The sequence below is a fragment of the Pelophylax lessonae genome, assembly GCF_965119305.1.
Source record: "Pelophylax lessonae genome assembly, chromosome: 3".
Lineage (NCBI taxonomy): Eukaryota > Metazoa > Chordata > Amphibia > Anura > Ranidae > Pelophylax > Pelophylax lessonae.
This window is the reverse complement of record NC_138770.1, coordinates 574,562,976-574,589,697: the sequence shown is the minus strand read 5'-3', so window position 1 is coordinate 574,589,697 and position 26,722 is coordinate 574,562,976. Positions and strand designations below refer to the sequence as shown.

General features: G+C 45.4%; 1 protein-coding gene across 24 annotated transcripts in view; it reads right to left on the bottom strand.

The window, feature by feature from the left end:
• The window catches only part of LOC309549166 (protocadherin Fat 4-like), a 292,459-nt gene that overhangs the window by 83,405 nt on the left and 182,332 nt on the right, over positions 1 to 26,722 (bottom strand). For all 24 annotated transcript variants that reach the window (XM_082249240.1, XM_082249258.1, XM_082249262.1 and 21 more), the window contains exon 36: positions 21,273 to 21,377. In XM_082249240.1, the coding sequence (XP_082105366.1) occupies positions 21,273 to 21,377 (105 nt within the window). The remainder of the gene's footprint in view (positions 1 to 21,272; positions 21,378 to 26,722) is intronic.

The following is a 26,722-nucleotide window of genomic DNA, read 5'->3' as shown; positions in this document are numbered from 1 at the left end:
TGAAACAATGTAGAGATAAAAGGGGCATTCTATACACAAGAGATAGCTTCCATTCGGAATGGAGTTTCTGTGTATTGCTCCCACAATGGGTATGTAGCACTGTCCCCGTAGGGCTTGCTGTGTGATGACTTCTTGGACCTCCTCTGATTACCTGCAGACAGTCACTTAGGAGTAGGTCACACATTCATCCTTACTCGCAATGGCTTACTCGCAATGGCTCGTTACTCAATAAACAGTCCAGGGGTTTTGGTTTTGATATTTATTGTGGAACTTGAATGGGAGAAGGGAATATTGGGATACTCCAACTTTAACTATTTACAGTTGATAAGGACAACTCTCACCTGGCCTCACCAGGTTACTGGTGCAAGTAGTCACACTGCTTTAACCATACTGCCACATGTATGAAAAAAAGGGTTAAGTCTTCTTGCTCTCTCTCCATCAACAAACTTCGTGAACTACAATATCTTCAAGACACTCTCTAGCATCGCCTTTACTGACACTTTCATTTCCGAAAAGCAGTAGTGTGAACCTAGCTTTAATGTCAAATATGAACATAGGGTATAAAAATGAAAATATATATATTTTTTGCTTATGTAATAATTGTGATAGGCTGTAATGTATTGTATAATACAGGGTACAATGTGTGTCTATATACAGTACTGTGCAAAAGTTTTAGGCAGGTGTGAAGAATAAGGATGATCGAACGGTTCGGGTCGACCATCGGTTCGACCCGAACATTGGATGTTCGATATTCGGCCGAATACCGAACTTTTTGCGGCAAAAGTTCGGTATTCGGCCACCAGAACCGCCCAAAATGCACTGGGACAGGAACTGGGCTTTAAGGCTCCATGCACACAGGGCGTCATAAAAACGTGCTCAAAAGCTGTTTACTTAACGCCGGGAAACAGCAGCTGTAAAAACGTGCTTTCAGTAGCTTTTTCAATTAGCGTTATTGCACGTTTGGCCACAGCAGCTGTTAGCAGAGTTTTTTCTGCCTCCATTCAAAATCAATGGTTCCCTATGGGAGCCTATTGATTTGAATGGAAGTCGCACCGCAGGTCGGATCAGGGTGATCCGACTTGCGGCGCGACTTGCGCTGTGAGAATCTTGAGGGGGAACTCAAATGGGGAAAAAAACAGCGTGGGGTTCCCCCCCAGGTTCCAAACCAGGCCCTTCGGGTCTGGTATGTAATTTGAGGGTAGCCCCACGCCGAAAAAACGGCAAGGGGTCCCCCCCAAAATCCATAACAGACCCTTATCCAAGCATGCAGCCCGACATACCAGGAAAGGGGAGGGGACGAGCGAGCGGCCCCACCCCCCCTGGATCATACCAGGCCACACGCCCTCAACATGGGGGGGTGTGGGTGCTTTGGGCAGGGGGGGCTCTGCACCCCCCACCTCAAAGCACCTTGCCCCCATGTTGATGAGGACAAGGGCCTCATCCCCACAACCCTGGCAGGTGGTTGTGGGGGTCTGCGGGCAGGGGGCTCATCGGAATCTGGAAGCCCCCTTTAACAAGGGGGCCCCCCAGATCCCGGACCCCCTCCCTATGTGAATGGGTATGGGGTACACTGTACCCCTACCCATTCACCCCATAAAAGATAGTGTATGTAAATAATGACAGGAGACGTTTTGGAAAGTTTATTAAAAATCTTCATCCGGCTCTTCGGGGTCTTCTCCTCTCCGGGGGTCTTCTGCTGACTTCTCCTCTCCGGGGGTCTTCTGCTGTCTTCTCCTCTCCGGGGGTCTTCTGCTCTTTTGCTGTCCGCCCTTCTGATGTCCTCTCTTCTTGTCTTCTCCTCTCCGGTCTTCTGCTCTTTTGCTGTCGGCTCTCCTTCTTCCTCCGGTCCTCCTCCGACGACGTCTCCAGCGATTATGCCGGCCTCTGGTCTCTGCAGCTTATTATATAGCCATTAGGGGCGTGGCCGCCAGATGACGTCATCTGGAGACCACGCCCCCTTGTGTCACAGATGACGTCACATGTGCCACAAGGGGGCGTGGTCTCCCGATGACATCATCTGGCGGCCACGCCCCCAATGGCTATATAATAAGCTGCAGAGACCAGAGGCCGGCATAATCGCTGGAGACGTCGTCGGAGGAGGACCGGAGGAAGAAGGAGAGCCGACAGCCGACAGCAAAAGAGCAGAAGACCGGAGAGGAGAAGACAAGAAGAGAGGACATCAGAAGGGCGGACAGCAAAAGAGCAGAAGACCCCCGGAGAGGAGAAGACAGCAGAAGACCCCCGGAGAGGAGAAGACAAGAAGAGAGGACAGCAGAAGGGCGGACAGCAAAAGAGCAGAAGACCCCCGGAGAGGAGAAGACAGCAGAAGACCCCCGGAGAGGAGAAGACAGCAGAAGACCCCCGGAGAGGAGAAGACCCCGAAGAGCCGGATGAAGATTTTTAATAGACTTTCCAAAACGTCTCCTGTCATTATTTACATACACTATTGTTTATGGGGTGAATGGGTAGGGGTACAGTGTACCCCATACCCATTCACATAGGGAGGGGGTCCGGGATCTGTGGGGCCCCCTTGTTAAAGGGGGCTTCCAGATTCTGATGAGCCCCCTGCCCGTAGACCCCCACAACCACCGGCCAGGGTTGTGGGGATGAGGCCCTTGTCCTCATCAACATGGGGGCAAGGTGCTTTGAGGTGGGGGGTGCAGAGCCCCCCCTGCCCCAAAGCACCCACACCCCCCCCATGTTGAGGGCGTGTGGCCTGGTATGATCCAGGGGGGGTGGGGCCGCTCGCTCGTCCCCTCCCCTTTCCTGGTATGTCGGGCTGCATGCTTGGATAAGGGTCTGTTATGGATTTTGGGGGGACCCCACGCCGTTTTTTAGGCGTGGGGCTACCCTCAAATTCCATACCAGACCCGAAAACGTCTCCTGTCATTATTTACATACACTATTGTTTATGGGGTGAATGGGTAGGGGTACAGTGTACCCCATACCCATTCACATAGGGAGGGGGTCCGGGATCTGTGGGGACCCCTTGTTAAAGGGGGCTTCCATATTCCGATGAGCCCCCTGCCCGTAGACCCCCACAACCACCGGCCAGGGTTGTGGGGATGAGGCCCTTGTCCTCATCAACATGGGGGCAAGGTGCTTTGAGGTGGGGGGTGCAGAGCCCCCCCTGCCCCAAAGCACCCACACCCCCCCATGATGATCCAGGGGGGGTGGGGCCGCTCGCTCGTCCCCTCCCCTTTCCTGGTATGTCGGGCTGCATGCTTGGATAAGGGTCTGTTATGGATTTTGGGGGGACCCCACGCCGTTTTTTCGGCGTGGGGCTACCCTCAAATTCCATACCAGACCCGAAGGGCCTGGTTTGGAACCTGGGGGGGAACCCCACGCCGTTTTTTTTCCACATTTTGGCGTGGAGTTCCCCCTCAAGATTCTCACAGCGCAAGTCGCGCCGCAAGTCGGATCACCCTGATCCGACCTGCGGTGCGACTTCCATTCAAATCAATAGGCTCCCATAGGGAACCATTGATTTTGAATGGAAGAAAAAAAAACGTATAACGTGGCTTAACGCACGTTAAGCCACGTTATTCAGCCTTTTAGCAGCGTCAGACGTTTTTACAGCTTGACGCTGCAGCTCCAGAACCCACAGTTCCTGGGTTTTTTTTGGAGCTGTAAAACGCCTATGCCACTTGGAGCTCCTAAAAGCTCTATGTGTGCATGAGTCCATTGAATAACATGGATGGGCATTCTGCAGCTGCAAAAAAAAATGTCTGACGCTGCTAACAGCAGCTGTAAAAACGTCCAGTGTGCATGAGGCCTAAAAGCCCGTGATTGGCCCAGAAACGTCTGCAAAAGCCAATGAGGGGGCAGGAGTCTCCTAGGAACGTGATTGGAGTGACTACGGGGACCAGAGGCCAATCAGGAGTGAATACGCCCCACACTATATAAGATGGCCCCGCCTAACCCCTAGTACAGTGATCCAGATCCTGTTGAAGAGAGTTGAAGCAGTTCTCTGACTCCTGCTTTGCTACACTACATTTCCTACATATCGAGTGGTTCTAAAGCTCCATATAGCAGAATTGTATTTAGCTTACAGCCAGTGTAGTTACATACAGCAATTGTGCTGGTTCTTAGAGTTACAAAAAAAACAAAAACTTAAGGGACAGTGTCAGTCTTCTGCTGTATGGAGCTTTTTATTTAGTGGAAATGGATATCTAGTGTAGTTAGGGAACTTTGTACTACATTAGTTATATTTAATAATTGAGTTTCTGTAGGGAAAGTGTGAGGGTTCTGTTTAGTGAGCACGTGGCACAGTGCTGCTGTATCACAGCAGGTGTACGTGCTTGCTAGGCAGCAAAATACAGTGACGACTTAACGCCTGTTGTTCAAAGCGTTAGGTGCACTGTGCAAAAGGCTTTGCAACTGTGCGTGACACGCATCTGCTGTGCTGTATCCAGCGACAACTGTGGGTCGCATAGCAGTGTGTGTTTTTCACCGCACACAGTTGCCAACGCATCAGTGACAACCTAACGCCTGTTGTTCAAAGCGTTAGGTCCACTGTGCAAAAGGCTTTGCTACTGTGCGTGACACGCATCTGCTGTGCTGTATCCAGCGACAACAGTGGGTCGCATAGCAGTGTGCGTTTTTCACCGCACACAGTTGCCAACGCATCAGTGACAACCTAACGCCTGTTGTTCAAAGCGTTAGGTCCACTGTGCAAAAGCCTTTGCAACTGTGCGTGACACGCATCTGCTGTGCTGTATCCAGCGACAACTGTGGGTCGCATAGCAGTGTGCGTTTTTCACCGCACACAGTTGCCAACGCATCAGTGACAAATATGCCTGGTAGACCAAGAAAAGGCATACGTGGCCCTGCTGCGGAAAGGGGCACAGCTTCTAGGGTGTCTAGAGGCAGGGGTGGACGTGGTGGTCAGTCCTCAGCCAGGCCACCATTTGGATTGTTCTCCGGCAGTGGCCAAGCTATACGTCCACAGTATGTACAGGAGGTGGTGGACTATATGACCAAACCCTCATCATCGGCATCATCTGCAACTACAGTGACCCAGGCAGAGAAAAGTGGTCAGTCTTCTGCAGTTGGCAGAACAAATACAGATGAGTCCATGTCCACCTCACGTCCTCCCTTAGACCCAACTTCAGACATGACAGAGGAGTCAGCTGAGCTGTTTGACCACAGTGTCGGCCATCTACTCCAGCCTGATGCTCAGTCCTTTATGGAGTCTGATGTTGGGTCTGAGTTTGAGGAGGAGGCAGAGCAAACAAGAGGGGAGAGCAGACGGCCCGCTCCATCTAAGGCCGCACCTGTTGTCTCCCGGGCCAGGCCTGATGCTCAGTCTTTGATGGAGTCAGATGTTGGGTCTGAGTTTGAGGAGGAGGCAGAGCAAACAAGAGGGGAGAGCAGACGGCCCGCTCCATCTAAGGCCGTACCTGTTGTCTCCCAGGCCAGGCCTGATGCTCAGTCTTTGATGGAGTCAGATGTTGGGTCTGAGGTTGAGGAGGAGGCAGAGCAAGCAAGAGGGGAGAGCAGACGGCCCGCTCCATCTAAGGCCGCACCTGTTGTCTCCCAGGCCAGGCCTGATGCTCAGTCTTTGATGGAGTCAGATGTTGGGTCTGAGGTTGAGGAGGAGGCAGAGCAAGCAAGAGGGGAGAGCAGATGGCCCGCTCCATCTAAGGCCGCACCTGTTGTCTCCCGGGCCACTATACACACCTCATCTTGCTGGGCCTTTTTTGAGACATCCCATGCAGACAAAACAGTTGCGATCTGCAAGATTTGTAAGAAGGGTATAAAACGTGGCAAAAATGTCAACCACCTGGGTACAAGCTGCCTAAACAGGCATTTGACAACCCACCACTCGGCCCGTTGGCAGGAGCATTTAAAGAACCCACAAAAGGGCCAAAGATCGGTCAGTCGGCCTCCTAGTTCTCCTCGCGCTCCTCCTCATGCTCCATCTGCTCCACATGCTCCACCTGCACATCAGTCTGTTCCTGGCCCTGCTATAGTCACTCGTCACCTGTTGGCAGCCTCCACTGACAGGGATGATGATATAGCAGGCAGTGTCGCATCTACCTCCAGCACACCACCAGCTGTAACATCTAGACGCCAAATTTCGATTCCACACATGCTGGAACGAAAAAAAATGTATACTCCCCGCCACCCACATGCCCATCGTCTAAACAGTAGTTTGGCTAAACTACTGGCTCTGCAGCTATTACCATTTAACCTGGTAGAGTCTGCTCCCTTCCGTGACTTTGCAAAATGTGCAGTTCCATGTAGTGTCGTCCCTGGCCAAGTCAGTCAGCCGTAAGATACACTTGACGGCTGACACTTGGTCAAGCAAACATGGGCAGGGACGGTACATTTCTGTCACTGCTCACTGGGTGACACTGCTTGCCAGCGGAAGGGATTGTAGCCAGGGCTCGGTGCTGCAGCCAGTGTTGCCCCCACGTCTGCAAACAGCTGGGGGTGTCGCTGATCCGGGTAGATCGATCACTTCTACCCCCTCCTGCTCCTCCTCCTCTACCTCCTCCATGCCCTCCTCTGCAGAATGGTCCTTTGAATATGATGAGGTACCACGTAAACGTTCAAAGGGCTATTCTATGTCTCAGGCCAAAAGGTGTCACGCAGTGCTGCAGCTTGTGTGTCTAGGGGATAGGCAGCACACTGCCCCTCAGATTCTTGGGGCTCTGCAGGCACAGGCCCAGAGGTGGTTGACACCACGCCAGCTGCAGCCAGGGATGGTGGTTACTGATTATGGGTCAAACCTCCTGGCCGCCCTTCGTCAGGGAAAGTTAACCCATGTGCCATGCCTGGCGCATGTCCTGAATCTCGTGGTACAGCGGTTTTTGAACTCGTACCCGGGAATGCAGGATGTGCTAAGGATGGCAAGAAGGGTGTGCAGTCACTTCAGGCGGTCGTACAGTGCCACTGCACGTTTGGCCGAAGTGCAGCGCGAGTTTCACCTGCCGGTACACCGCCTCATCTGTGACATGCCCACCCGCTGGAACTCCACCTTGGCTATGCTGCAGCGCCTGTACACGCAGCAGAGGGCCCTCAATGAATACCTATGCGAGTACGGCACCAGCACTGGCTCTGCGCGCCTGGGCTTCTTTTCACCACGGCAGTGGCTTTTGATTAAGGATGCATGCGCTGTCCTCTCGCCATTTGAGGAGGCCACAAGGATGGTCAGCCGGGACAGCGCATGCATCAGTGACACCCTACCGGTACTGTTTTTGTTGGAGCACACTCTGCGTGGCATTATGGACAGGGCACTGGAGGCAGAGCAGCAGGAGGAAGAGGAGGACTTCCTTGCCTCTCAAGGCCCCCTTTATCCTGAGAATCCCGACCCCATTATGCCTAGCTCCCAGAGGCCCGAGCAGGATCCAGAGGTGGAAGAGGAGGAGGAGGACGATTCTGCGGGAACTTTTGCAGGGTTTGAGGAGGAGGAGGAGGAAGACATGCAGCAATCTGCAAGGCCTAGTTTGACTCCCTCGGGACACTTTGGAGTAGTGCGTGGCTGGGAGGAAGAGGAGCCCGTTGAAGATAATGTCGTTATGAGTGACCCCGAGGAGTCAGCTTCTCAGGCCTTCGCTAATTTGCGACGCATGGGAAACATCATGCTTCAGAGCCTGCGAAAGGACCCCAGAATCAAGGCCATTAAAGAGACTAACCACTATTGATTGGCCACCCTACTTGACCCCCGGTACAAGTCTAAAGTCTCTGAGCTTTTCCCATCCACCCAGAGAGTCCACAGGATCAAATCCCTTGAGGACAGTCTCAAGAGGATTCTGGTGAACACGTTCCCCGACTCACGTAGGGTGCAGGGGTGGGGACAACCTACCATGGATTCTACTGGTGGTCACGAGAGGAGCGTTGGAGAAGGCGTGCGGTTGACGGATGCCTTTCGGTCTTTTTTTAGTCCTCACCGCCCAGGCCTCTCAGCTGCCACATCGCATCGACAGCATCTGCATCACATGGTGGACGATTACGTGAGGGCACAAAGTGACACAGAGGGCTTTTCATGTGACAATGCCGATCCACTGGCATACTGGGTCTTAAGATTAGACCACTGGCCAGAACTGGCCCAGTATGCCATGGAGTTGTTGGCCTGCCCTGCTTCCAGTGTCCTATCGGAACGGGCATTCAGCGCAGCAGGAGGATTCGTCACAGACCATCGAACGAGACTCTTCACCGACTCAGTCGACAGTTTGACATTCATTAAAATGAATCAGTCGTGGATATCAAGCTTTGATGCACCTGATGCAGACCTTGTAGACTAGGCTATCGTTGTGATGTGGCAGCTGAGCCTCAGTTTAAGCCTGGACCATGGTGCCACCCTCAAACCCTCCTCTCATTCTCTTTACGTTCACAGAACCTCATTTTGGTTACAACAAAAACTAGCATGTTTGTGCACCTGTTCCACAGGTGCACACCTTTACAATTTTTGGGCCTCCTTCAACACCAGCTCTTTGGGGTTAAGGTGGGGAGGCTATGCTAAAACAAAAACTAGCATGTTTGCGCACCTGTTCCACAGGTGCACACCTTTACAATTTTTGGGCCTCCTTCAACACCAGCTCTTTGGGGTTAAGGTGGGGAGGCTATGCTAAAACAAAAACTAGCATGTTTGCGCACCTGTTCCACAGGTGCACACCTTTACCATTTTTGGGCCTCCTTCAAAGCCAGCTCTTTGGGGTTAAGGTGGGGAGGCTATGCTAAACAAAAACTACCATGTTTGCGAACCTGTTCCACAGGTGCACACCTTTACAATTTTTGGGCCTCCTTCAACACCAGCTCTTTGGGGTTAAGGTGGGGAGGCTATGCTAAACAAAAACTACCATGTTTGCGAACCTGTTCCACAGGTGCACACCTTTACAATTTTTGGGCCTCCTTCAAAGCCAGCTCTTTGGGGTTATGGTGGGGAGGCTCCGCCAACACCAAAACTACCATGTTTGCGCACCTGTTCCACATGTGCACACCTTCATAATTTATACGCCTTCTTCAACACCAGCTCTTTGGGCTTACAGTGGTATGGCTCCGCCAACACCCAAACAACAATTTTTGCGCACCTGTCACACAGATGCATATCATTGTAATTTTTTTCCTTACAAAGGCAATTATTGCCTTCATTACCAGCACTTTCATAGGGATATGGTGTCAAGGCATCGTCCGCACCACCAAAGGCCCAATTTTTAAGCATCCTTTACTTCTATTCAAAGTCAAGAGACAACAGTATTCATCCAAAACATCTCTAATCTTGTTCACTCTGCACTACATTGTGGCCCCTACCCCTAACCCTAACCCTCAATGTATCCGTGCATATATGTCTGTTTCTTGTGAGAATTCAAGTTAAAGTGCACCAAACACCATTTTACATGAAATAAAGTGCAATTACATACATCTTTGGACTTCTTGAAAACATTTGGTAATAATAGCCCCATTGTGGAAATACACCCATTAATTATATGCACATTTAAACAGACAGCACCTTTTTCCAAAAAAAACTCTAATCTTGTTCCCAATGCACTGCATTATGTCCCCATCATACACATTGGCTGTGCCGTTGATTAGGAGCAAAAGAAAGGTGCGGTTAAGCAAAAAAGTCATTTTTGAAGGTTTGGTATGCTATAATTCTGGTTCTGGACATGCTACAGAGCTGAAACTTCACAGGTACACCTTTTAGACCCCCCAGACACTAAATCCAAAGAAATCTCTTTTTTTTTTTTTTTTCAATAATTGGCTCTCTATCAAAAACGACAATTTTTAAGAACTTTTTTTTGTGTGATTAATAGTCCCTGGGGCATGACCCAGAACCCTATGCATTTTTTAGGGGCATTTATTGGGTTTTAGGGCTTCAAAATGGTGTTTTTTAAATCCAGAAGTTCGGGTCCCATTGATTTCAATGGGGTTCTGGAATCCGAACCGAACTTTTCTGAAATTCGGGTGTTCTGGTCGAACCGAACTTTTCAAAAGTTCGATCATCCCTAGTGAAGAAATACTGTAAAGTAAGAATGCTTTCAAAATATATAAATATAAATATATATATACAGTATATATATATATATATATATATACAGGGCTTTTTTTCAGCGGGAACGTGGGGGAACGCAGTTCCGGCACCTCTAGAGCTGAATGTATGTAATGGCAAGGGGTGCTGGGGGCCTGCTGGAGGTTCTATTGATGCTGGCTGCTGGGGAATCAACTCTTGGTGGAGTGATCTATTTTTTTGCAGGGGTGTCTATTGTTGCTGGTGGAGGATCAATTGCTGCTGGGGGTGGGTCTTATGTTTGATGAGGGGTTGATCATTGCTTGGAGGGATCTATTGTTGAGGGAGGGGTCTATTGTGATCCATTGTTGCTGGCACCAGGGAATCTATTTTACTGTCTTTCTTGTTATAATTAACAAATTCCATACAAATGACTTAGCACCACAAAGGATACTTGGTTCTGTATTCTCTAAAAGGGGCGGGGCTGGGAGGTGGGGTAGGGGTGGAACCAAGGAACAGAGGTGAGTACCGAGACAAGGGTTGACTCGGAAGGGGAGAGTTCCTGCACCTTTTCTCTGAGAAAAAAAGCCCTGTATATATATATATATATATATATATATATATATATATAAAATTGTTTATTTTTAGCAAATTGCAAAATGCAAAGTGAGCAAACAGAAGAATATCCGATATCACATCAATATGTGGTGTGACTACCCTTTGGCTTCAAACCAGCATCAATTCTTACACTTACACACTTCGAACACTTGCATAAAGTCAGGGATTTTGTAGGATTTGAGTCAAGTTTATGATCAACCAATTACATCAAGCAGCTGCTAATAATCATCGATTTCATATGTAGGCTGGGTTGCATCAAGTGATTATTAGCCTCTTCCCGTTCGCGCTATAGCCGAAAAGAAGGCTACAGCGCAGACCTTAATTGCATCCATGTCCATCCTCCCGTGCATGTGCTGCCTACGCGCTCCCTGCGGAGTGCGCTCTGTGATCAGCGAGTCCATGAGACTTGGCTAATCACAGATCGGAGTCAGGGTCCGGTCCCAGCCCCTTACCACATGATCAGCTGTCAGCCAATGACAGCTGATCATGTGATGTAAACAGCAGCCAGCGATCAGCAGTTTTTCCTCATGCTGTCAATGTGAGGGGGAAAAAAAGCTGATCACCACTGCTGTCAGAGGGACATCGGTCCCGAAGAGGAGAGGGGTATCTATGCCCACCAGTGCAAACTACCAGTGCCCACCAACAGCATCTACCAGTGCCCACCAGCGCCACCTATCAGTGCCCACCAGTGTCCACAGCACCACCTACCAGTGCCACCTATCAGTGCCAATCAGTGCCCCATCATGAGTGCTGCCCTTAAGTGTCACCTACCAGTGCCTTTCATTTCCCATCAGTGCCACATATTAGTGCCACCTATTAGTGTCCATCAGTGCCCATGAGTGCCTCCTATTATTGCTCTTCAGTGCCGCCCGCTGCCACCCATCAGTGCCACCTATCAGTGCCCACCAGTGCTGCCTTATCAGTGCCGCCTTATCAGTGCCCATCAGTGCTGCCTTATCAGTGCCCATCAGTGCAGCCCATCAGTGCCCATCAGTGCAGCCTATCAGTGCCTATCAGGGCCCATCAGTGCCGCCTCATCAGTGCACATCAATGAAAGAAAAAAATTACCTGTTTGCAAAATTTTATAACAAAACTATGAAAACAGTTTATTTTTTTTGGTCTTTTTTTGTTTGTTCAGCAAAAAAAAAAAAATCCCCAGTAGTGATTAAATACCACCAAAAGAAAGCTCTATTTGTTTGAAAAAAATTATAAAAATGTAATTTGGGTATAGTGTTGCATGACCGCCAATTTACATTCAAAGTGCAATAGCGCTGAAAGCTGAGAATTGGCCTGGGCAGGAAGGGGGTTTAAGTGCCCAGTAGGCAAGAGGTTAAATGAAACAGAAACAGCCGTGTAACAGGCTTAAAACTGGGAGAGGAAGAGATAAACTCTGCTAGTAAGGTGAGGTTGCAGAAGACATTTTCATGTCACAGGTTATACACCATTGTAAGACTGAGCAAAGCAACAAGACACAAGGTATTTATAATGCATCGGCAAGGCCTCTACAAAGCATAGGTTTTAAAGCAAGCTGGGGTTTCAAGATCTGCTGTTCAAGCTCTTTTGATAAGGCACAAAGAAATGGGCAATACTGAGGCTCATAGACGCAATTTTCGGCCAAGAAAACTTAATGCAGCAGATGAAGACAAATCACGCTTACTTCCCTTCGACATTGGAAGATGTCCAGCAGTGCCATCAGCACAGAACTGCCAGAAACCAGTGGAACCTAGGTACACCCATCTACTATCTGGAGAAGGCTGGCCAGAAGTGCTCTTCATGGAAGAATTTCAGCCAAAAAACCATACCTCCAAAATAGAAACAAGGCTAAGTAACTCAAGTATGCACAGAAACATAGGAACTGGGGTGCAGAGAATGGCAGCAGGTGCTCTGGGCTGATGAATCAAAATTTGAACTATTTGGCTGCAGCAAGAGCCAGTTTCTTCGCCATATGTCTGGAGAGCGGTACAATAATGACTGTCACCAGACAACAGTAAAGCATGGTAGAGGTTCCTTTCAAGTTTGGGGCTGCATTTCTGCAACTGGAGTTGGAGATTTGGTCAGGATCAAAGGTGTCCTCAATGCTGGGAAACATAGGCAAATACTTATCCATCATACCATACCATCAGGGGGGGGGGGGTGCTTGGCCCCAAATTTATGCTGCAGTAGGTCAATGACCCCTTCTGCAGTAGGTCAATGACCCCAAACATACAGCCAATGTCATTAAGAACCATCTTCAGTATAAAGAAGAAGAAGGAGTCCTGGAAGTTATGGCTTGGCCCCCACAGAGCCCTGATCTCAACAGCTTTGAGTTTGTCTGGGATTACATGAAGAGACAGAAGGATTTGAGGCAGACTACATTCACAGATCTGTGGTTAGTTCTCCAATATATTTGGAACAACCTACCTGCCGAACGTTTTCCAAAACTATGTGCAAGTGTACCTAAAAGAATTGATGCTGTTTTGAAGGCAATGGGTGGTCACATTAAATATTGATTTAATTTAGACTTGTCTTCTGTTTATTTACTTTCCATTTTGGTATGTGATAAAAATAAACTATTAACATTTCTATTTCTGAAATAATTCTTTATTCACAGCATTTTTTCACACCTGCCTAAATTATAGGCAGGTGTTTTTATAAAATGTACACCGCAAAGACATTCAAACATCCTTAACCTTCATCATGTTCATGTAACTGGAAAATACATTTTGATATTCAGCATTTTGGAGTGCAACGTTATTATTTAGAACTTTATACTACAAAGCAGAGTGGAACCTGTTGGTGGAGTGTAACAACTCACTATCATTACTCCTCTTGCTCACATTTGATGCTGGCTAACATGTGGAATTTGTTAAGAAAGTGACATTTTGACTAAAGTGGCAAGTTAAAAAGCCAGGAGTTGCACGAGCCCCCCCAACAATGACTCATTGGTGGGCGAGGATTGCAGAAATCCAGGAATTGGAAAACCTCACCAAAAACCTGAAGGAACAGGAGGACAAGTATTGGAAGATCTGGACTCCTTACCTATTTTATAGAAACCAGACTCCACTTACCTCTCAGTCCTAACCTCGCCTTACGCAAGTATCTGGTTACCATGGCTTATGAATGAAATTGTCTGAGAGGGAGATAGATTATTTAACCCAGTCCCCTCCTTATCCTGTCTTCTTCCCTCCCTTCCCTTCCACCTATCCACCTTGTACTTCCTCCCCTCTTGCTCCCCTCCCTTCTTCTAGTTCTTCTGGACATTATACAATGTTTTTCAGTGATGATGTGCATGCCTGCTCTGTATTGTACTGCTTTTGAGTGCTTGTGTATTGCTTGTGGTTACAAGTGTTTTTTTTTTCTTCTTTGTGAACTTTGATTTCAGCTTTTAAAACATAGTTTTCCTGTTTCCCCCCCTTTCTTTTCTGACACTTTTTAAACAGCACTTTTTTTTCCTCTTCAGTCTGATAATTGAGGGAAGTAGTTAATTGTTACCAGGTGTATATAACTTTCTGCACAGCCCACATTTGCGCTTATCCGCATTTGGTGCTGGCTCACATGTGAATTTTGTGAACAATGTGGAATTTTGACTAACATGTTAAAAACCAGGAGTTTAAAAATAATTAAAACAAGAGTCTTCTAATCTGTGAGTGACATCCTAAATTTCCTGTTAGAAATAATATTGTAACTGGGATAATGAGGTTGAGGTTTTGTTCAGTATACAGTGTGTCACATGTATATAATAATGGAGCAATAGCTCCAAGGTGAATACTTCTGTGGCCAATGTGAGCAGGTTGTCATTTTGGAAGCTCACATTAGAGACCTGGAGGAGCAAACTGCAATCACTGAGTAGAATAGACAACCTCAAAAGGAATGCTCTGCTTGCTGTGCAGGTGGTAATGGGGGTGATGTGGAGGGTGGTGGGGTAAGTCAGGATGTTCAGGTAAGAAGGTGGGTTAGCTAGGGGGAGTGGTAGGATGTCACAAAAAGGAAGGCTAAAACAAATTTTCCCAGTTGGATGAAGATGTGGATTCCACTGCTACTCCTAACAGCGAGAGGGCAGCCCATCGAGTAGGGGTGGTGAAGTAATGCAGTAAGGCCTAGTCAGTTGGTAGTAGTAAGAGGGGATTCTATAATCAGAAGGACTGATAGAATAATTTGTCACCAGGACTGCCTCAACTAAATGGTTTGCTGTCTCCCTGGTGCCAGTGTTCAGCATATGGTGGACTGGGTTGATAAATTCCTGGGAGGGGTTTAGAATGACCCAGCTGTCTTCGTCTATGTTAGAACCAATGATAGAATGCATGGAAGATAGAGTATCCTTAAGAACCAATTTAAAGAACTAGACTGCAAGTTGAAGGGAAGGACTTTCAAGGTTATAGTCTCTGGGATATTGCATGTGCCATGCACAACACAGATACGATAGGGGAAGATTAAAGAACTTAATGAATGGTGTAAGAGGGAAGAAATTGGGATTCTAGAACACTGGGCTGACTTTTCATTGGGATACAACCTATATGGTATAGATGGTTTGCACCTAAATGGAAGGGTGTTTGCTGTGCTAGGGGAGAGGTTTATGGGAAGGGTGTAGGAGTATTTAAACTAGGATTGAAGGGGAAGGGAGAATTAGAATATAATGGGGCAGACAAGTCAGGGGTGAGACAATGAGGAAGGGTGAAATGAGGAAAGATGGAGGGGGGTTATAGCAGGTAATAAGGAGTTTCCTATGTTACACACAACCAATTTTCAATTATAGTACTGTTCATACTACTAAAAAAGATATGCAAAACACAAGTGCAAAATGTAGCAATGAATTAAAATGTTTGTCTACCAATGGCAGAAGTCTACTAAGCAAAGCTATGATTTAATTGGTATTACTGAATCTTGGCTTCATTCTTGATATGACTGGGCTATTATTATTCCTGGCTATGCTTTCTTTCAGAGAGCCAATGTAAGCAAAATAGGTGGTGTCTGTCTCTAAGTGAGAAATGATCACGAAGCAAGTGTGAAAGAGAACCTTGTTGATGGAGAGTGTGATGAGGCTGAAGCATTATGGGTGGTACTGCATATGAATGTGTGTCCTTCAATGTTAATTATTGGAGTTTGTTACAGGCCATCCAGTATTAATGAGGATGGGGAGACTCAGCTCCTTGCAAAGATAGAAAGGGCTGCAAGGGCTGGGACAGTAATAAAAATGGCGGCTTTTAACTATCTTGGCTGAGGCTGAGGGCTACTCTCCAAGATCTAGCCTGAGAGGGAATGTTGTCATTAAAGAACACAGAACAGAAATGTAAATGCATCAAATCGCTCCTATGTGAACACACTATAAAATATATTCCCACAGGCAATAAGTTCAAAATGCTAAAAATAAAACCTATGTGGCTCACATCCAAAGTTAAAGTAGCTATAATTAATATGAAAAGAGCATTTCTAAAATATAAAAATGAAGAAGCACTATAATCATTCAAATGTTACAAAGAATATAACAGAATATATAAAAAGGTAATCAAGATTGCAAACAAATTGAAAACAAATGACAGGGTGCAAAAGACAGTAGGAAAAAACACAAAAATATCTTCAAATCTATTAACAGTAAAAAGGTTAGGGAATCCGCTGACAGCTGAATGTAAAAAAAAAGAATTGTCAGGGCCCCCCACCTCAATCCATACCAGGCTCTTCAGGTCTGGTATGGATTTCAAGGGGAATCCCATGCTAAAAAATATATATATATATGGCGTGGTCTTATTCAAGCATGTGGCCCTATTCAAGCATGCAGCCTAGCAGGCCAAGATAGAAGGGACGAGTGAGTGCCCCCCCAAAACCATACCAGGTCACATGCCCTCAGCATGCGGTGTGCTTTGGGGCAGGGGGGGGGGCTCTGACCCCCCCCTCCGAAAACACTGGGGACAAGCGTCTCTTTCCCACAACCCTCGCCATTGGTTGTGGGGGTCTGCAAGCAAGGGGCTTATCGGAATCTGAAGCCCTCTTTAACAAGGGGGCTCCCAGATCTCAGCTCCCCTCCTATGTGAATGAGTAGGTGTACATTGTACCCCTACTCATTCACCAAAATAAGTGTCAAAAATGAAAAACGTTTTTGACAATTCCTTTTATTAAAAAACAAACAGAACTGTCAGATGGCAGAGCTGGCAGACAGAGGGAGCCAGTGACGGGAACGGACCTTTTTTTTTTCTTTCTTTTGGTCGTCGGTGGCAGCAGCGTTCATTGTGATAGACTGGATCTGCAATGAGGGACATTGTTTTTTTAGTACAGGAATTGTTAAAAACTGTCTCTGTGTTTTTTTTTTTTTGAAACTTTTGTACAATGTACCTCATACTAATTTACATGGGGCGGCCGGGATATTGGGGTCCCCTTGTTAAAGGGGGCTTCCAGATTCTTGATAAGCCCCCTGCCTGAAGATCACACAACTACCGGTAAGGGTTGTGGGGAAGAGGTCCTTTTTCCTATTAACATGGGGGGTCCCCTAAGGGTCTGGAATCAATGTGGGGGAGACCCCACGCCATTTTTTTTTTTATTTTGGTATGAGGTTCATCTTAAAATCCCTAAGGGCCTGATATGGATTGGGGGGGGGGGGCATCACATTTTTCTTTCTCAATTTGTGTTCAAAACTGATCCCATAGAAGGCAATGAGCCTGGAATTCGCATCTGAACCACACCACAGTGGTCAGAAATGCACAAGACTCTTTTCACATTTGCACTGAAATTGCACTGCCGCTGCACCGCAGATATGTGAACCGGCTCCATAGAAAGCCGGTTTGGTTCACATGTCAAGCGAATCAGATGTGTTTCAAATTGCACCCAATTTGCATATATGTGAACAAAGCCTTAGACAAAGTAAAGTTGAATAAAGCACCTGGACCAGATGGCTTATATCCAAGGGTCCTCAAAGAGCTAAGCTCTGGTAAATCTAAGCCCCAATTTCTAATTTTTTGAGACTCTTTAATGACAAAAAATGGCAAGGTATCACTGTATTGGCATTAGGCAAATTGGGTGCCTATATTTAAAAAAGAATCAAAGTATTTTCCAAGTAGCTACAGGCTGGTTAGTTTAACTTCTAAAGTTAAGAAGAATTTTTTAAAAGAACACATAGATGAGTTTTTGCTAGAAAGCAATAGTCAGCATGGATTCAGGAAAGACCGATTTTGTCAAACAAATCTGATTTCTTTTTATGAGGAGGTAAGCAAAAACTTAGACAAAGAATTGGTTGTGAACATAGTATACTTGGGTATTGTCAAAGCATTTTAACAGAGTTTCCCACATGTGGTTAATGTGTAAATTAAAGTCAACAGGCTTAGAAAATCCAGCTTGTAAATGGCTAAAACACCATATTCAGAGAGTAGTGAATAATGATTCATAGTCTGAATGGTCTAAGGTTTAGTGTCGGGCCCTTACTTTTAACATACTAATAAATGATATAGGGTTTGGGATAAAAAGTACAATTTCAGTCTTTGCAGATGACACCAAGTTATGTGTTGAATTAACATCTTTACGGATGTCTCTAACTTACATGCTGACCTCAAAGCATTGTTTAATTGTACAACTACAGTCAGGTCCATAAATATTGGGACATCAACACAATTATAATCTTTTGGCTCTATACACCACCACAATGGATTTGAAATGAAACAAACAAGATGTGCATTAACTGCAGACTTTCAGCTTTAATTTGAGGGTATTTACATCCAAATCAGGTAAAAGGTGTAGGAATTACAACAGTTTGTATATGTGCCTCACACTTTTTAAGGGACCAAAAGTAATGGGACAATTGGCTACTCAGCTGTTTCATGGCCAGGTGTGTGTTATTCCCTCATGATCCCATTTACAAGGAGCAGATAAATGGTCCAGAGTTCATTTCAAGTGTGCTATTTGCATTTGGAATCTGTTGCTGTTAACTCTCAATATGAGATCCAAAGAGCTGTCACTATCAGTGAAGCAAGCCATCATTAGGCTGACAAAACAAAACAAACCCATCAGAGAGATAGCAAAAACATTAGGTGTGGCCAAATCAACTGTTTAGAACATCCTTAAAAATAAAGAACGCACCGGTGAGCTCAGCAACACCAAAAGACCCGGAAGAGTACAGAAAACAACTGTGGTGGATGACCGAAGAATTATTTCCCTTGTGAAAAAACACCCTTCACAACAGTTGGCCAGATCAAGAACACTCTCCAGGCGGTAGGTGTGTCAAAGTCAACAATCAAGAGAAGACTTAACCAGAGTGAATACAGAGGGTTCACCACAAGATGTAAACCATTGGTGAGCCTCAAAAACAGGAAGGCCAGATTCGAGTTTGCCAAACAACATCTAAAAAAGCCTTCACAGTTCTGGAACAACATCCTATGGACAGATGAGACCAAGATCAACTTGTACCAGAGTGATGGGAAGAGAAGAGAATGGAGAAGGAAAGGAACTGCTCATGATCCAAAGCATACCACCTCATCAGTGAAGCATGGTGGTGGTAGTGTCATGGCGTGGGCATGTATGGCTGCCAATGGAACTGGTTCTCTAGTATTTATTGATGATGTGACTGCTGACAAAAGCAGCAGGATGGCGCTTCACAGTGCAGATGGACAATGACCCGAAGCATACTGCGAAAGCAACTAAAGAGTTTTTTAAGGGAAAGAAGTGGAATGTTATGCAATGGCCAAGTCAATCACCTGACCTGAATCCGATTGAGCATGCATTTCACATGCTGAAGACAAAACTGAAGGGAAAATGCCCCAAGAACAAGCAGGAACTGAAGACAGCTGCAGTCGAGGCCTGGCAGAGCATCACCAGGGATGAAACCTAGCGTCTGGTGATGTCTATGCGTTTCAGACTTCAGGCTGTAATTAACTGCAAAGGATTTGCAACCAAGTATTAAAAAGTGAAAGTTTGATTTATGATTGTTAATCTGTCCCTTTACTTTTGGTCCCTTAAAATGTGGGAGGCACATATACAAACCGTTGGAATTCCTACACCATTCACCTGATTTGGATATAATACCCTCAAATTAAAGCTAAAAAGTCTGCAGTTAAAGCACACCTTGTTTGTTTAATTTCAAATCCATTGTGGTGGTGTATAGAGCCAAAAAGATTAGAATTGTGTTGATATCCCAATATTTATGGACCTGACTGTATGTGGCAAATGAGGTGTAATGTTGAAAAATTTAAAGTTTACACTTGGGGGCTAAAAACATGCATGCTTATTATATATTAGGAGATTATAAGGGGGTGGAGAAGGATCTGAGTGTTTTGGTAGATCATAGACTTAGCATGCAATGCTAAGCTGCAGTTTCTAAAGCTAGCAAAATACTTTAGTGTATTAAAAGAGGTATAATCCAGAGAGATACATAATATTGACTCTGTACAAATCATTAGTAAGACCTCATATGGAATATGCAGTTAAGTTTGGGGCACCAGTTTACAAAACAGATATTGGGGAACTGGAGTGCAGAGAAGGGCAGCCAAACTGAGGTATGGAGGAGCTCAGCTATGAGGAAATATTAGCTGAACTGAATTTATCCTTTCTTGAGAAGAGGAAATTAGGAGGGGAATATGATCACCATGTATAAATACATAAGTTGTTCATATAGTGCACTTGCTGTAGAGTTATTCATTTTTAGGTCATTACCGAGGGGGGCACTCTTTACATCAGGAGGAAAAAAGATTTAACCTTCACATATGGAAAGGCTTCTTCATAGTACAAGCTGTAAACAGTAAGAGCTGTGAAAATGTGGAATAGACTACCTCAGGAACTATTTCTGGCCAGCTCAGTAGATTGTTTTAAAAAAGAGCTGGATGCATTCCTTAATGCACAAAATATAATAGGATACTCATTTGAGGCAATAACATTTTTTTTAAAAAGCTGGATGCATTCCCTAAAGCACAAAATAAAATTGGATACTCATTTGAGGCAATAACGTCAGGGGTTATTAATCCAGAGAATATCCGATTGCCTCTGTATTTTTTCCCCACTGGAGCAAATTGGACAATGAGTTACTGGAGTTTTTTTCCTTCCTCTGGATCAGCTGTGGGTATAGGATAACATATATGGGGGTTTTCTATTTGTGTATGTTTTTTTTTATTGGTTGAACTAGACTGACTAGTGTATTTTTTCAACTTGACTAATAATGTAAATATGTAACTCCTGTGCAGCTTACACTATCTAATATATAATGTATGTGTGTGTTCACAGCAGTGGCTTGGTGTTTCTTGGGCTATGCCATTCTGATCGTTGCTTGAGTCTCTGGAGTGACATTTGCTGGGATAATCTTGGGCACACTACTGTAAACATGAAATATTTTAGAGATTTAAAGTGTCATTCTACCCACTAGAGATAGCTTTCATTCTGGATTAAGTTGGCTGAGGATTGATCCCACAATGGGTACATACTGGGAGATCTTCTTCACCATCTGCCCATCTGTGGCAGTCTGGGTTTGAGTTTTCAGCTGAGATTATGTTTATGCTTTCTGAAGTTATTTTCAAATAAAACCCCCCCTAGACAGGGAATGATACAGAACTAAATGGAGTTCCACTTGAATTTCAAATATGAACATGGGGCATAAAATCAAAGGTTTGTGTACTTATAATTGCGATAGACTTTATTAAAACAAATTACGTTTTGAGGCGTACAAAATATTTATATTCCCACATAAATGCTATATAATATATGCAGAAATGGGTATATAGTATATGACAAGTGTAACAGGAACTTCTAAGATTACCTGTCACCTTCAGTTGGCATATTGCTTGGTGTTCCTTTGTCATGGTTATCCCCATCATGGACTGATCCTGTCTCTTCATCAGCTCCATTATCTAAACTCTTTTTTCTGTAGAATAATAACAAAAGCATTTTGCTTTAGTATTTTAACAGCCAGGGTTTCCCTTGTATATTGAACCTGCCAGGACAGAAGAATGTGGGCTGCCATTCCTGGACTCCTGAAAATGCTACTTGAGTCTTGACTGTACTTGGCTTCATTACTTTTTATATACAGACTTAGAATTTGCATACTGTAAATGAGCATCACAAAAATATCTGAACTTCTCTTCCATAGCTGTATTTCATGTCAATGTCTAAAATCACTAAAACCAAAATATAATCATAAGAAGCAGGGAACTAATAAACTCAAAAGTAAGGGCCAACAATGGCAGACTACATAATTCTCTTAAGACAGATGTGCTTCAAAAATGTGTTCCAAAATGCAAATGACCACCCTCCTCCTCTAGATGTAATACATTAGCCCTCTTATATGCTGCACCTGTTTATCAAAATGGCACAGAACAAACTGGCTAGGCATGTTACAAATCCTTACCCAATTGCTATTGTTTTCTCAGGCACTGAGACTGTGTGTGGCTCCTCCATTGCCTTAACCACTTTAGGACCGCGCGCGGTAATACTACTGCGGCAGTGCGGCACGATACCGCTCAGCCACGTAGTATTAACGTCATGCGCGATCGCGGCTCCAGAGCGCGCTCCCGCGCGCCGCGGGTCCCGATACCGATGGCATTCGGTAGGGAACCGATCAATCACCAGATACTGACCAATGATTTTTGGTCAGTGTCTGTAGATCGGTCCCCACCAATGGCAATCTGTCCCCTGTCTGTGTAATGTAAACACAGACAGGGGAAGTGATGTCACTGTCCCTCCTAAAGTCCTTTCGGTTCCAGGAGAGAGACAGAGACACACCAAAAACGTGAGTTTCCACCAACACTACACTGACACACCTCACATAGGCACATTTAACCCCTTCATGACCTCTGATCACCCCCTGATCACCCCCAAACCCCTCACAGTGAACACTATATACAGTGGTATACAGATATTTTACTGATCACTGTATAAGTGTCACTTGTGAGCGTAGTTTGCGCCTGCGTTAGGCCCAAATAGGGTTAGGGTACCCGCCACCTATCCCCTAATAAAGTTTTTACCCCTTGATCAGCCCCAGTTAACCCCTTCACTACCTATTACTCTGTGCACTAAATACAGTATATAGGTAAATACTGATCACTGTATTTAGTGTCACTAGTGACCCTAATTTGCGCTTGCGCTAAGCCCATATAGGGTTAGGGCACCCGCCACCTATTCCCTAATAAACTTTTAACCGCTTGATCTTCCCCAGTTAACCCCTTCACTCCATATAAAACAGTGCACTAATATATACAGTATATCAGATAACTACTGATCACTGTATTTAGTGTCACTGGTGACCCTAATTTGCGCTTGCGCTAGGCCCAAATAGGTTTAGGCCACCCGCCATCTATCCTCTATAAAGGTTTAACCCCTTGATCTCCCCCAGTTTAACCCCTTCACTTCCCTGTCACAGTGTTGGGTAGTGAGGAGTAAAATCAAAAATTTACGCCATTAGAAAACCTAAAGATGGAGATTGATTTTCGGGGTCCCGTACACAGCTAGGCTCCCAAAAAGTCTCACATATGTGGTATCCCTGTACTCAGGAGAAGCAGCAGAATATATTTTGGGGTGTAATTACACATATACCCATGGCATGTGTGAGAAATTTATCTTTTAGTGACAACTTTGTGTTAAAAAAAAAATTTTTTTTTTATTCATTTTTCAAACACCTGTGACAAAAAAATTAAATATTCAATGAGCTCAACATGCCTCCCAGAACATTCCTTAGGATGTCTACTTTCCAAAAAGTGGTAATTTGGGGGGGTCTTGTACTGCCCTGCCATTTTAGCACTTCATGAATTGAGATAGGCAGTCAGAAATTAAAGCTGCGTAAAATTTCAGTATTTACACCATAGTTTGTAGACGCTATAACTTTTGCGCAAACCAATAAAAATACGCTCATTTAATTTTTTTTTGTCAAAGACATGTAGCTAAATATATTTTGGCCAAAAAAAATGACATAAATTGAGTATATTGGATATTTTTTAAAAGACAAAGTTGATGTCATTGTCATTGATGTCATTTTTTTGCAAAATTTTCGCTCTTTTTTTATTAATATCGCAAAAAATAAAAAGCGCAGAGGTGATCAAATACCACCAAAAGAAAGCTCTGTTTGTGGGAAAAAAAGGACGTAAATTTCGTTTGGGTACCACATTGCATGACCGCACAATTGTCAGTTAAAGTCGCACAGTGCCGAAGCACAAAAAGTGGTCTGGACGGAAGACAGCAAAATCCTCCGGTGGTAAAGTGGTTAAATAAGAAAGCATGGGTGATAAAAAGAAAGGCAGACACATTAGAAACTACAGTAAAAGCCATTATTGAAGATTTAATGGATTGTTTGATGCAAGACTAATTTGTCTACTCTACGAATAAGTTCCACACAAGAAAAAAACATGGGAGTGTGGAGTTCAGTCAGGTTGTCTGTCTTGCACTGAACCATTCATTTAATCTTCAATATTGGCTTTTAGTTTGTATTGTGGCTGCCTTTTGCTTTATTGTTGCTGAAATTGAAGTGGAGAGCAAACCACTGGTGAGCCAGCACCCACATCTGGGATATTTTAAGTGGAGTGCATTAACTTGGATCCAAAGGCGAGCTTGGGTAACTTGATGGCTCCTGTTTGAGAAAGAACCAGGCCCAGTAGAATTCATGGCACAATCCGAATGTGGAAGTGGATACTTCCAGACTTTGGACACTAAAGTATTTAGTATTTAGCAGTAAATGAGCTTTACAAGAAGCCCACACTGATCTCTGTAGCTGCAGGCATTGTGAAGTACATTACATCATTATTTCAGCAGCTCTGTTCACCCTGCTACATCTTAGTCCCAGTGCATGAAAATACGTAAGTTAGGTGTCGTGGGAGGCACAGGAACACCCCACTGCCAGCAGCCTGTAAAAGTGTATGAGTGGCCAAAAGCTAGTGCAGCTGGACTGTTCACCGAGCAATAACAAATGCCCAGAATGCAGACTGCTTGCATTTAAGGCATTTATCCCTGGGCACATACTGCTCCAAACATTAGTATCACTCAATGCACCATCCAGCCCCGTTCAACCACAGCCGCTATCAGCCTCTTATACACTATAAATGCTGCCATCAGTGGAACTGGACAGTGTCTTTGATCCATAGTGAAACACTGAAGTCTCATGCATCGGGGCTAAATGCCCAGTGTGCATGAAGCCTTACATATATTGACCTGTGTTTGTATAAGAAATCAAAAGGCTGAAAGGCTGCTAAATCACTGCTGAGAAGGGATAGCAGAGTGAGCTGAAATGTTGAGTCTTCAGTGCTTCTGCTGGCAAAATAACATGATGAATTTCTCCTCAATACCTGCAACTACAAATGTCAGTTATCGCTTATTTTAAATTTAATTTACTGCTTGTTAAAGTCAAACACTGTATTTGTTTTCCCCATGCAGTGGGGCTGTGCAGGGGCGCACAGAAAGGATATACTCCCTGATCCTTTGATCCCATGGAAAACGGCGCTCCCTCATGTCCAGCAGTGGACTGCTCCTGCAGTCCTCTCATACAGTCCACCACACAAGACCACTAGCACGCGGGGGGGGGGGGGGGCAGGAGTGTGTCTTTGCTCAGATGATCGAACTAATAGTCTATCCAGGGCTGGCGCAAGACATTGAGCTGCCTGGGTCCAAGAATGAAATGCTACCCTCACCCCCCCAAAAAAACTACACCCACCAAAAGGTAGTTTAGCAACTTTTTCTTGGTAGGTAACACAAAATTCTTGCAGCTCAGCAATTTGCTGCCCAAAAGGAGTCATGGAGCTTGCTATAACTGCCTCCATGTTTGGGCCAGAATATTCTGTCATGATCAGGGGTCAGGCTCAAAGACCAGTTGCTATACCAGTGGAAGCTTACACAGGAACCAGCAGGATAGGAACACAGGCAGGTCATGCTGGCAGATGACACACCTGAGGTGCTGAATCTAAGTACTAACTGGTGTTCACCACAGCTCCTGATGGTTCGAGATGGATTTTTCTGTGTGTTAGCACCAGGTCTCGGTCCTCAGGATCAGCAAGCCAGGGTCCAGTAGCAGATATAGCAGGTAGGCATCAAGCATACGCGTAGTCAAGGAACAAGCCAATGGTCAGTAACAAATTGTTGCAGGTTGGGATTAAGCAGAAGCGTAGTCAAGGAGCAAGCCAAATGTCAGGAATGAACTGTAGAGAAGATACGGACGGCTGCAGGAGAGACAAAAGCAAGATATTGGCTGGAGAAGGCACAATATTCTGGCAACCAGGAAATGCAGAGACATGGCTTATATCAAGAAGTTCATGGGAGGAGCAAAGAGTTCAAGGTTTAAGGCATCTAAGATTTGTGGCAGGATCATTCAAGGAATTGCCCAAGCAACTGTCCAGCATTCCAGGTGGCTCAGCAAGCAGAGACATTGCCAGACACAGCAGAGGTCCCAGGTTCAAGTCCAGGTCCTGACACAAATGGTTACCAAGGATAACAAAGGTTTCTCTAACAGCCTGATGTAAGTGTGTGCAGGTGGCCGGTGAAGAAGCCTCTTGCAGCAAGGGAGATGTTGTCGGCAATCCTTTTGCAGTAATTTATCCCTATTATGCACAGGAGCAAATCTGCTCTGCTGAGGCTCTCATCCTGTACACAGGTCTGGATGGTCGAAAAGTTAAGTGGGGTGCATGCATTGAGTCCACTCTAGGAGCAAGGCGGTGCCCCATACCATTACTGGAAGTGAAGTAGTGGTGATACACTGGACAGGTAGAAAGGGCAAGGGCTCTGTGTGTCCCTCCTAATTGCACAAGTGACAGTGGTGATGTACAGTAACATCTGGAGAGTTTTTTAAAGTTCAGTCCTTCATGTAAAGGTACCCTTAGTGTGAGGCAGTGACCCTGTACGAAGTGCCTAGCATAGCCCAGAAGAATCCACCCCGGGGTAGACTTCTCATGTGACCCTTGTTCGGCTCCATACAAGGAGGGAAACATGGAGGACACGATGACCACTCCATCAAACTACAATCTGCCCCTGCCCTACAGGTTTAAGCGGGGCTGGCACAAGTCATAGAGCTGCCTGGGTCCAAGAATGAAATGCTGCCCTCCCCTCCCACCCCCAAATAAAAATTACGCCCACCAAAAGGCCCCCACATCCATTAGTGGCATGAAAGGGGCATGTATACTGGTCACTACATTGAAGGGGGCATGTATGCTGGTCACTACATTGAAAGGGGCATATATGCTGGTCACTACATTGAAAGGGGCATATATGCTGGTCACTACATTGAAAGGGGCATGT